Source organism: Helicoverpa zea, chromosome 8 (genome assembly GCF_022581195.2).
Source record: "Helicoverpa zea isolate HzStark_Cry1AcR chromosome 8, ilHelZeax1.1, whole genome shotgun sequence".
Lineage (NCBI taxonomy): Eukaryota > Metazoa > Arthropoda > Insecta > Lepidoptera > Noctuidae > Helicoverpa > Helicoverpa zea.
In genome coordinates this window covers 5,833,280-5,845,692 of record NC_061459.1, presented here as the reverse complement: position 1 = coordinate 5,845,692, position 12,413 = coordinate 5,833,280, and the positions used below count along the sequence as shown (strand labels likewise).

At 35.7% G+C, this 12,413-nt stretch overlaps 3 protein-coding genes across 3 annotated transcripts; all 3 read left to right on the top strand.

The window, feature by feature from the left end:
• Nucleotides 1-1,473: 1,473 nt before the first annotated feature.
• On the top strand, nucleotides 1,474-4,550 carry LOC124632779. Its single transcript, XM_047167739.1, has 8 exons — nucleotides 1,474-1,714; nucleotides 1,778-1,895; nucleotides 2,019-2,124; nucleotides 2,426-2,570; nucleotides 2,906-2,998; nucleotides 3,246-3,344; nucleotides 3,536-3,750; nucleotides 3,993-4,550. The coding sequence occupies exons 1-8, from the start codon at nucleotides 1,568-1,570 to the stop codon at nucleotides 4,210-4,212; spliced, it is 1,143 nt and encodes a 380-aa protein (XP_047023695.1). The 5' UTR covers nucleotides 1,474-1,567; the 3' UTR covers nucleotides 4,213-4,550.
• Nucleotides 4,551-5,141: 591 nt separating this feature from the next.
• LOC124632568 (organic cation transporter protein-like) lies at nucleotides 5,142-7,190 on the top strand. The gene has a single exon (XM_047167442.1). It carries the CDS (start codon nucleotides 5,181-5,183, stop codon nucleotides 6,798-6,800), a length of 1,620 nt encoding a protein of 539 aa, XP_047023398.1. The 5' UTR covers nucleotides 5,142-5,180; the 3' UTR covers nucleotides 6,801-7,190.
• A 74-nt stretch (nucleotides 7,191-7,264) lies between these two features.
• Nucleotides 7,265-10,742, top strand: LOC124632570. The gene is made up of 8 exons (XM_047167443.1): nucleotides 7,265-7,420; nucleotides 7,776-7,934; nucleotides 8,045-8,391; nucleotides 8,732-8,894; nucleotides 9,212-9,307; nucleotides 9,451-9,549; nucleotides 9,921-10,132; nucleotides 10,413-10,742. The coding sequence occupies exons 1-8, from the start codon at nucleotides 7,265-7,267 to the stop codon at nucleotides 10,639-10,641; spliced, it is 1,461 nt and encodes a 486-aa protein (XP_047023399.1). The 3' UTR covers nucleotides 10,642-10,742.
• The last annotated feature ends 1,671 nt before the right edge of the window (nucleotides 10,743-12,413 follow it).

The following is a 12,413-nucleotide window of genomic DNA, read 5'->3' as shown; positions in this document are numbered from 1 at the left end:
CTTAATTTACTTTTAGTCGGTTGCGCGATGTAGCAACGTTTATGATAACGAATGATAAAACGCTTTGAGGTTAATTGTGCACTTCAGATGAAGTTTATTCGAGGATTCGTTTTTCTTTTCTGAAATGCTTGGAATGTATTCATTCAGATGATTTTAAAACACAGATTAATACGAAAGTGTACTAAGTTACTTCAAAATTAATAACAGCCAACAAAGCCACATAATAATTTTTAAAGTTAATCGTTCACCTCTGGAAACTTGCAACTCAAATAAAAACAAAATATAGTCTTCATAAAAAAGGGCAAAAGCATATTGAATTATGATCATAGAGCACATTTAGGGAAACCCATACAGTGTAACATCGGTAGCTGCGAGGGGCGATTGGGGGCGAGCGAGTAGCGACTATTGATCAAACTACACGACACTGCACTACTAAATCTTACACGTTGAAATATACACCCAGATGCGTTATATATGTTTGTTTATTTTTCTCTCTGTTCAAAACAACCGTATATTTAAGTTCTCGGTCCACGTGTTGGGTATAAATGCATAGTATTCGCGTGAACACAGATATATTTAGTTTCAATTGAGTGTACCTACAAAACAGTAACTTCAACTTATTTGTAAAAATATAAATAAAAGTTTACCAATTATTAGTTAATACTTATGTCGTGGTGACTCAGTGGTTAGAGCTATTGCTTCTTAAAAAGTACGAGTGCGCGCGGGTTCGATTCCAGAACAGGCAAGTGCCAATGTAACTTTTGTAATTTGCATCCCTACAGTGACACGGTAAGAAAGGTCTTTAAAAAGTTCATTAGAAGTTTGGTAATTTGATAATAAAAAAATGTATTGAAGAATTATTATTTGAAGTATAGTGTACAGATTTTGAAACAGCTGCCAATTAATTCGTAATTTATCTGATAGTAAGTATGTTTGGAATCACTTTGGAATGAACAAATTCCGCTTGCTTATATGATAGCCACCTGCCCATGGAAACGAGTCAACAATTCATAGACATACAAATAGTACAGAGCAGTCCAAACATATAATAAACAAAATGCAATAATATCGAATGGCTTTCCATAGCCAAATAAAAAAATATTAAAATATTTGAGTAAGTGTATTAAAAAGTGTAATACATTTATTTGTTTAACCACATTTTTTCATAATTATTATCCCTATAACTTTGATTAAAATTTATCTATATGGCATTTTACCGCACTGCAGTTTTATAAAAACCCTTAGACATATCTTAAGAAGGGACATAAAAATAATGTGTGCGTTTAAAATTGCAATGAAACATAATTCTATATTCCTACAAAGATATGATTAAATTTTATAATATCCAATGCCAATGTATACCTAAGGCAAAAATTAAAAAGCAAATATAAAATTTGCTTGCCATCTCTAGCCAATTACATAATCTGTGGAGAAATAGTCTGCATTTGTTCGCCGGTAGCGTCGAACACTGAAATCACTTGACGCGGCCGCCGCGCTCACGGCGACAGCTTTTTATTAAATCTATGCGGATTCCATTGACACACGAACTTCGTAAATAACAGTAAATATGAACAGCGCTCGAACAGAAAGCAAAAGAAAACCACGGAAGCTTATTAAAGTTAATGATGGAATAACAACGTCTGATTACATGCGAAGTAATAGGAAATACTGGAAAGAAGTTTTTAATCAAATGGATAATTACAAAAAGACACCGGTGAGTCTAGCTTCTCCCTAGTTTGTGGTAAAAATATTGTTTTAATTTAAATTTGTTTTCTAGGAAGACGAAAGTAAGGCGTTAGCAGATGTGCTACCGAAGGATTTGTACGACAAAGTTTGTGAAACATTGAAAATTCCAAAAATTGAAATTGATGAACAACAAACTGAAAATATTAAAGGTGACTGACTTATGTGTACCTACTTATATTAATTTTTAGCCCTTACTTCACGAGATAGGCTAAATAATATTCTAAACATACGAGTATATTCTCCGAAATCGTACAAAATATTTTATGTTTCAGTAAAACTACCGAGACGTTTGATAAAAGAGCCGCAAATATCTTCCAGAAAATGTTTGTACATAAACAGAGAGTTGGACTCGGACACTGACGTAGAATATACTCCCAGGTACATTTTTTACAAAACTACATACCTTATATGTACTTATTTTAAAATGAAATTAGGTAGGTAAAATACGTTTTTATTTATAAAAGTGTTTTGTCGTACGAGAGGTCGGGTATTCCAAACCCTTTTTTGTAACTTTTATGAATGCGTCTAGCTTAAAAATGAAAATGATAAATACCGGTTTACTTATTAACTGAAAAATGTTAGCTACAATATTAGTTAAGGCCTTAAATTGGGCACTATAGGTATACAAGTTTCAGTTAAATATTTATGTATTGTGGGTTTCTGACAAATGGTATTTTAGCGATGATGAAGACAAGCCAAATATTCACCTGGAGTTGTTGAGCAAGCCGGTGCGGGAACAGATCACGTGGGCCACGCGCTACCTGCAGCCTGAGAAGGAAGACGAGAAGAGTCTCGTTAAGAAAGCTGATGATCTCACCGATAGGGTAAGTATAAACAAAAAGTAACTTTTAATGTTTAAGATGCATATTTATGCACCAAATGTCATATATTAAAAATAAATCTAAATATAGGTAAAATAAAAATAGTTCAACTTGATTAATTTGAACACAACTTACTTTATTATCAGGTCAGCAATGTACTAATTTGTATTAATACGTATACAAAAGAAAATATTTTTATTTTAAAGCCGTATAGAATATTAAATTTTGCGTTATTATTGCAAACTTTCTAACAAGCGCAGGTTGAACTGTAACTTAAAATACCCCGTTATTATTATGCAATCAGGAAGTAAGTTATGAATAGATTAAAACTTGTACAGATTGCAAACGAGTTCTGCGAATATATGAAACAACTGGGAGGCGACCAGCAGTCCAAACTGTTTACTCCTAAAGCTATCAAGGAACTCTTCCAAGTAAGTCTAAACACCAACCACCATAATTCTCCTACCCTTATCCCAATTTTATTTGGGGTCGTCATCTCGCAAGTAAGATTCTTTCACCACAATGATTACTAAATCAAGTCTCGATATTTCAATTAAATAATTAGCTTATGAAAGCTCGCATTAGCTATTAGAAATAAATAATGCGTATCAGTATAAGCATTATTTCTTTCTAATATTCTTTACTATAAAAAAAAAAACTCAAACATCTTTTTTCCAGATCGAGTTTGATACTCACGTATCGCAAAGTCTGAGAGTTATTCCAAAACAACTACCATGCATTGAAGACAAAATAGCTAACACAACTGGAAATCCCGAGGTATTTCATAAGTTTTTCTAACTCATTAATAAATTACAATTCACATCGAAGTTTATACAAAAACGACTTTTATGCAATTTTATTTCACAGGGATGCTTATATTTTGTGGTCATTAACGCCATCTATGTGTCATATTGAAAAGATGTTACTTACTCTTGTCACTGTTAATAATATTGCCGTATTTCTTACAGTTGTCTCGCTACGCAGTTTTGGATCGCGAAATCTCTAAAGATATTCAAGCGGAGAGACGACCATTCAATGTAATGGCGTTTGGACAGAGTCTGCCCATGCAGGACCAATATCACGCACCACGGAATGATACGAAGAAACTATGGCGCACTGCTAGACACGTGCCTAAAGAACTTGTAACTCTCAAAACTGTTTGGGAAGGAATTACTAACCTCAGGTGATGATATTGAGTGGTTGAATTAAGCACCTATTGTTTTATTTAATTTGATTTTAGAGCATTAGGTGGATATTCTGGTGATTGCACAATAGTTCGAAAGCACACCTGCTTTGTCACATCTTGTCCGAATCTTTATTATGGGCATTAATTTAACCAGATTTAGATAAAATAAATATACGATATCATGACAAGATCACGATTATCTAAAATCTAATCCAAATCGATAAAAACTATTTTTTCAGGAGTGTGAAGGAATACTGCCGGTGGATGATCGAGCATCCCGAACATCGACGACCTCCGTACTTGAGCAGCCTCGGCCTCTTCGACCCCGCCGTCTTGGAAGCAAGGCTTACTTTCGAAGCAGAGTACCAGCCAACTACACCTACTGGCTCCCTACACGACATTCAAGCGCCTATTGAGAATATTCGTAAACGATTATCGCAGTTGGCAGAATTATCGTAAACAGATGACAATCAACATTATCTATAATCTAATCATACAATGTTGTACAACATGTTATATCTATTGATCGCTGCCAATCTCTTGAGTTCAGCTAGCTAAAACTATCGGTGTATAACTTTTGGAAAATATAGCAACAAAAAACATAGCAATAAAACATGTAGCCTTTGATAAAATACCTCATACGTATAGATACATTAGAATAAATAATCTTCTTGTATTCTAGAAATTAACGAAGCGGTTACTAATACGATTTTGCATCCGTGCCTTGTTCTTCAAAAAAGACTGTGTTAAATCTGATATCAACAAATAAGTAATTAAATTAATGACTTATTCCAGTCTTTGTTGCTTTAAATATTCCATATCCCTAATAATAGTTACGTCTTACACACCAACAAATAAAATGTCCCTGCAGGCAGATTTTTATGCTATTTTCACCTAACGACACAATGATTCATGACTAGAAGATTAGATACAGCAATATGCGTAGGTATTACCCTTCAAAGGCCCTAGTTACTTAAATGTCTAGTGAATGTCTGATATAAAACTTTGATAAACAACACGGGTTTAAGAAAATAATGCGGTTGGTATGTGCGATTATAAATATTTAATTCTTAACTTCCGTCAGCCGTGTAATGCTCATTGTAAAAAGACTGTTATATAAAGAAGCCCACATTCATAATATTTACCTACATAATACATTTAAAATATGCATAACAAGGAACTTGAAACGTCTCTTTAAGCCTTTAATCCTACTTCATTATATGAAGTATCAGATAAATTAAATATATGCATAGTTTTCATAGCAATATTGTAATAAGTTGTCGTCTAACTGTGAAGTCACACTAGATAGCAGATAACATTTATTTGCCTCCTTGATAACGATCATATCATAGCCTATATAAAACAGTAAGAAGTCTCAGATTACCTTATTAACATACTTTTAGCATATGCATTAGTAATCTGTCAATATGGAGAAGGAACACGGTGAAAGTGAACCCAAACAAGAGGATTTCGATTTTGTGTTGTACCGTGAAGTGGGACAGTTTGGGAAATATCAGTTACTAACCATCGGTCTACTGGCTATACCTTCTCTGATATGTGCGTTCATGGCTGGAGACTACATATTTACAGCAGGCAGCCTCCCCACTCGGTGTGCGGTGCCGGAGTGTGACGGACTAGCCCCGCAGTACTTACCGGATTGGCTATCATACGCAGTTCCCACCACCGAATCCGGATTTGATAACTGTCACCGATACGCCAACGTCAGCAGCGCTGTCATATCGCCCGACGGACTTTGTTCTGCAAGCCTATTCGACAGAGATATAATCGTACCATGTGACGGTTACGTATACGAGAGAACTAACACTATCGTGTATGATTTCAACATCGAATGCCAAGAATGGTTGAGAACTTTACCTGGTACTCTGAACAGTGCAGGAGGAATGGTAGCTCTTATACTTGCAGGATTTATTTCTGATCGTCTCGGCAGACGAATGTCCATAGTTTTCTTTTCGTTCAACATTGCTTTAGTAGGAGTAATTCGTGCATTTTCTGTGAATTTTGCGATGTACACAGCGTTACAATTTATGCAAACTGCGATTGGCGGAGGTGCATTTAGCGCTGCCTACATATTGGCTGCAGAGATAGTGGGGCCGCAGTACCGCGTGAGAACGAGCGCCACCATATCCAGCATGTTCGCGCTCGGACAAGTTGTTCTTGGCCTACTTGCCTATGCTATACCTGCATGGAAAACTCTCACACTTGTGCTATATGTACCTGTATTTCTTTTAGTTTCTTACTACTGGATTCTCTCTGAAAGCTTCCGCTGGTTACTAAGTGAAAATAAGCAAGAGGAAGGAAAAGCTACCTTAGAATATGCTGCTCGATTGAACAATAAGCAAATATCTGAGAAAAACATGAACTTCTTGTTGACAACAATACACAAACAGGTGGAAGAAAATAAACAGATTAACGATGAGAGTCTTTTCTTCAAAGTAATTAAATCTCCCGTGTTGTTGCGGAGATGTTGTTCCACGCCAATAATGTGGATGACCACTGTGTTCATTTACTACGGCTTATCAATCAATTCAGTTAGTTTATCAGGAAATATGTACTTGAATTACATTGCAATTGCTGCTATCGAGATACCCGGCTTCTGGACAGCAGTCTTGTTGTTGGACAGGGTGGGCAGGAGAATAACCCTGTTCTGTGGGTTCATGGTCTGTGCAATCTGTTGTGCAGCTTTTGCTTTTATTCCAAAAAGTATGTACTCTTTATCTCTGATCCTGTATTTGATAGGAAAATTCTGTATAGGTTTAGTGATGACTTCTTTGTACTTGTATACAGCTGAACTGTATCCTACTCGGTACAGGCATTCATTTTTAGGTTTTTCTTCAATGCTGGGGCGCATAGGATCTATTGTGGCACCACTTACCCCAGCTCTTATGATTTACTGGTCGGGTATACCTTCAATAATGTTTGCAAGTACAGCGATAATATCAGCTATTTTAGTCCTTACTCAACCTGAAACTTTTGGCCAAAAGGTGCCAGACACAATTGAAGATGCAGAACGCCTTGGTAAAAACTAAAACAATACACACAAATATCTACATTTTATGTTTAAAAATTTGTAATATTAATAATACTCATCTAGTTGTGAAACAGCGCCCTCTGTACATTTCATTTCGAAGTGTTTACGCTTCGCGTAGAGTGGTCGCCGCTACGGAGTTTTCAGTAGAAATTACACCTTGCTACGCTGCTACGGGCTTGAGTGGTGTTGGAAAAACTTAATAGATGGCGTTATTTAGTAATTTGTTGTAAAATTAATCTTTGGACATTAACATAGCATAAGTTAAAATGATATGAAATGATGTACTAGTAAATAAGTTGAAATATTATTATACAAAAAAAAGTTCCTATTTGTCATCGTCATATATTTTAGAAATAGTTGACAGTTAAAATAAAAGAAGATTTTGAAAGAACATATTTCTTTTACCCTGTCATCTCAAGTGGACATAATAAAAACGTAAAAATATTAAAGTAATAATTCGCCATGCCCTGCGGGAAGCGACCCCTTGTCAAAACCTGGGACAAGCCTAGGCGCATAAGGGTTATTACACCATCTCGATATGAACAAACTTTGGATTGCGTTAAAGTACATTGGCAAAATGTTATCAAGGAGTTGGAAATGTCCTACAAAGATGAACAGGTAAATGTTAAGAACATTTATTATAATTATATAGAAGCGTTATAAGCACTCTATCACTGCAGAAGCTTTTAGTTAATTCTGTCAATCATTACTTACCTACCTACTTGTTAAATATTGTAAATGCAGCAGTCAGTGAGTCGTCTTAGGGGGTCATTGCAGACAAACAAACTCTTCAGCTCAAAAATATTAAGTAGACACTAGGTACTTGTTAATCAAAATGTTTATTTTTCTTCTTATTATTTCTATTTATGGTCAAAGTCAAAGTCAAAATATTAGTATGTATGAACACTTACAAAATGTATGCTGGCTTCGTAGAAACAAAACTTTAATTCCGATTTTGTAACAATATTTTCAGTTCTGGGACACAAATTGTGACACAGTACGCAACTTGGTGGGCCCCGTGATCTTCCAGCGGATTGCCAAGATATTCGATCTGCCGCAGGAAGAGAAGGAGTATGTGCCACCAGAAGATGTTCCACTGGAAGTCAAGTCCGAAGACTTGTTTGTTTCAAAAGTTAGTAACGTGAATATCTTAAACTTCCATTTCCAGTCTGCGCTCATACTTGCACGCTTTTTATAATTGATAACATAGATTTTTTTTATCATATCATGGTTTGCTCTCAGGCATCAAAAGGTTTATTTTCTGCTATGGGCTCCGAAGGAGAACCTTCAATGGAGGAAGAAGTACAGCCTGAAGAGGAATCCGAGTGGACCGTCAGTACAGAGCACAGCCACGTCAGTGAAGAAAAAAGAATGAAATCCCTTACATCGACCAGATCACTAACAGTATCGAAATCAGTATCCAAAATGTTGTCCAAATCTTTCTCGAGATTCTTATCAAAGATAATGCAGTCAGCAAAATCTGCCCCGGAAAAATTGGCTGCTCAAAAATCTTCAATAACGATCCCAGATTCTTTAGCCAACACCAGTGATGACATGAATGTGCGTCCTGGAACCGCTATGGACCTCTTGTAAGTAAATACTGCACGCTGCTAACAGGGATTTCGGGAATATTGTGAATTTTCTTAACATCCATATTAGTATGCGTTCTTTGGAGATTAGGTACAATGAAAAAAATTTGCTTAGCCGTCCTCGATTTCCAGCATGTTAAAAAGTTTGTTTTTCGAATCCGATTAGCGCTATAGCCCAAAAATCTTAAGCGTTATAAAAGTATAGATTTAATTTGAAGATATTATTAAGTTACCACAATGATGCACTGTCAAAAAACTGATTGTGTCTATACATAATACGAACATAGTTTCAAAAAAGGTCAACATTTCTATTGTGTACACTGGCAACTTTTCGTTTCAGATATCGGCGACCACGAGTAGGAGGAAATCCATTCTTTGACATGTTATACTGCAACGAATCTGAAACAGACATGATCAAATGGAAGTCAAAATACAAACAAAAGACTTTCGAAGTGTCTGCTTCCGATGAATTTAGTAAGAGGGCAGAAATTTTGACTAAACAAGTAAGTTATGTTGATTGATTGGTTAGATTTTTAGAAGAAAATAATTTACTGCATAGATATACATACATAGTTCTCGCCAAACTTCGTCATCGCGCAACAATTTAAGTATCGGCAGAAACAGTAGAACGTGGGGTATCATTTATGAGCGTAATTGTGCTCGGAATTTTGTGGCGGATAGCCATTGAGTTTTGATATACATTAATTTAACTATACGTTACTTATGTATATTATTTCTTTATGTCCACAAAACAGCACGGAGAGAATAATAGTATCACCAGATATGTATAATATTATAAAGAATTTCTGATCATTTTCAGATATCCAATGACTTCTATGAGTGGTGGGTTGGCTTAGGTAATGTTGAATTCAAGAGTGAAATCAAGCGACCTGAGGATATCGAAGCTCTTTTCCAGGTTTTTAAAACAGTTCATTTTTATGTCGTATTATTAAGAACTTTCAATGTAATTTACGTATGTCAGCTAAAAGTTTATCTTAGTGATGATAAAAACTTATTGGCTCATCGAAAGAAACCCCATTTCCTCGTCGTAACTTTCAGGTGTGGTTCGACGAGCATTCTTCCCGCGGTATTGTGCTGGACCCGAAGATAATACCTTGCGTATTAAGAAGCATCGCTACAAGTACCGGCGTACAAAAGGTATATTTGATTTATAGTTCGGCCATTCAGAGAATGCGTTCCTGACACGTCGCGATTGAACGACGTAATAACATTCATTGATTATTGATATAATAATGTTGTTTTAATGCTCCTCAATTGTTAAAACGGTAAACAACCAGCAAAAATATTTTTATCGTAACTGCAACGCCATTGCAAAGTTACGTCGTCAGTTCAATCGCGACGTGTCAGGAACGCATTCTCTGAATGGCCGAACTATAAAATACTGAAAATCTGCATCTGCTCTTATATTTTGTCTCACTTTCAATAAGAGTAGCTATCCTATGAAATAGATCCTGATTAAATTGATTTATTTTTAAGCTTTTTTATTTATAATATAATCTTTTTTTTAGGCGTCATGTCTCCGGGCGTTAAGACGACAAATAGCGTACGACATTGAAGCGGAGACCAACCCAGCGCACACGATGGCTTTCGGGAAGAGTCTGCCGAACAAACTGAAGCATGTTCCTCCTCAGAACAACACTAGCAAGCAATGGCGCGGCGTCTTAATCCCAGAGGATCTGCGCAGCATGGCGTGCGTCTGGGAGGATATACAGCATCTCACGTTAGTGTTACTTCTAGAAGGACAATATTTCAACATTGTGCCTTAAAGATATGCCATTCATTTTTAACTTGTATAGTCGAAATCGTGCACTATCGATCGATATATCGATATATCATATTTTTTTTTACTGTTGAAAAACTTTTACAACTCTAAGATTGGGAGTAAATCAAAAATCTAATTATTTAGTCAATATTCACTCTATTACATAATAAACAATTTCTACTCTGTTTTCATGCGAGACTTCATACTGCTTTATTCTAATCGTGATTCTGATCATCAGGTCGACAAAGGCTTTCCAGCAATGGTTAGTGAAGCACCCAAACCTGCCAATGCCTCCTTTCTTGAAGTACCTCCACGCTCCTGGAGACAAGAAGACACCGTTTATCGTACCCTCAGACTATGTGCTCAAAGACAAGGGTGTAACGCCATCAGCCCAGGAACTCGCTCTTCCAGTCTCACAGTTCTCCTTGGAGCTAAAAGAAGTGCTCAGCAAACTTATGAACCAATGAGCACGAAGGTTTGGAAACACTTATAACTGATTTATTATTTTCTAATTGTGTAATTTGTTAATTTATTTACTGATTCTGAATTAAATAGCCTTACTGTGTTATGAGTTTTTTTTTGTTGTATGTGGATAAGTTTAGAGTATATAATCCTCTCTGCCTGCATAATTATTGTAGACTAGCTTTTGCCCGCGGCTTCGCTCCCGTCAACTGACTTCTCTACTTTACCCTATTTTTTTTTTCATAAGAACCTTCTCCAGACAATAACAAACACAACAAAAAAAGAATTAGCCAAATTGGTCCAGGCGTTGTTGAACACATTTTGCGATTCATTTTTATATTATAGATATCTGCTATTGTTTGTTATTATGCGTAAAAGTTTAACACAAACAAAAACATCGTGCAATACTTCGTATAATATGGTATTTTTCTGGGAGTCATTATCGATTCTTATCACAACATGTTTACGCATGCAAATGTAAACATCATTAGTATCCAAAGATTGCACCTTAACATAATGTACACTGGTCCTGCACTTTAGTGACAAAAAGTGAGTGAGAAAGAAAGTGAAAACTTCTTACTAAATACAATAGTATGGTGCTTCCATTTCTCGTGCTCTGATCTGCACGTGTTTAAAGTACCTAAATATCTGCAAAAGTTGTCAATTCTTCATGATAAATAAATGAATGGATTAATTTTATGATTGCACTCAACTGCATTGAATTCCTCGTGTGAGATATAACAAAATATGTACAAATTATTCTCAAATAAAGAATTCAAATTTAATTGAATAATCTTTTGGTAATAATGTCAATTATTTGCTATGCAATAATTTATTACAAGTGCTCTGACGCCAAATGGTCAAATCTGGTGATTAAAACGTCTTAGTTAATACACAATACAAACTAATAATAAAAATATAAACAATGCGGCATGTGTGAAAATTGGATAATTAATTATACCACAGTTATACTCATAGAAGAAGATCGACAATGGTGTGTCATTGTAACCCTGATGTTTTTTGCTAGACCATCATGGCAGGATCAATTATTATTTACATCATTTGATTATAAAATATCCAAATGTATCGAGGTCAAAACTAGGTAGTACTTCATGCTTGAAAATATAATCCCCTTAAAGGTCGTAGCACACGTGTCAATTCAAAAAGGAATCTACATCGTATCAACTCGAGCCATTCAATATCATTCGTATGAAAATAGCAACTGCACCGCTCTAATTTAATATTGTTTAATTTTACTTCGATATATTTTTTTTGTGTTTAACTACTTTAACTAATACAGTTCTAAACAATGTTTAAAATGATGATTATGTATGCATGATGTGTTCTCCTATAACTGAAGGAGCACGAATCTTTAATGCCTGTAGCACACCTCCGCTGCGAAACAACAACTGCGCAACCGCTGCGTGAGTTTCGCTGTGCAACAGTACTTCACTTAAGCGAAACTATAATAGCGAAACAGAGCGAAACCTAAAACTAGAACAGTTGAGAATTTTTGTAGTCAGGGTGATTTAGTAAGTACAAAACAGGTCTATTTCTCCCTGCTTGTATAAGTTTTTCAGTAAAATCCAAATCCATTGTTCCTATTTCGCTCATAAAAATTGTAGATTGCTACACACGCGTCCGAGATACACGCGGAACCGCTCCAAAATGGCGGACAACGGGCGGAGATGTAGACGGCGCCTAAGCAAATGAGCTGATGAAATCATGTTAGAAAGAGACAACATCATAGTCAGTTTTGTACGTTAGAGCAGGGAAT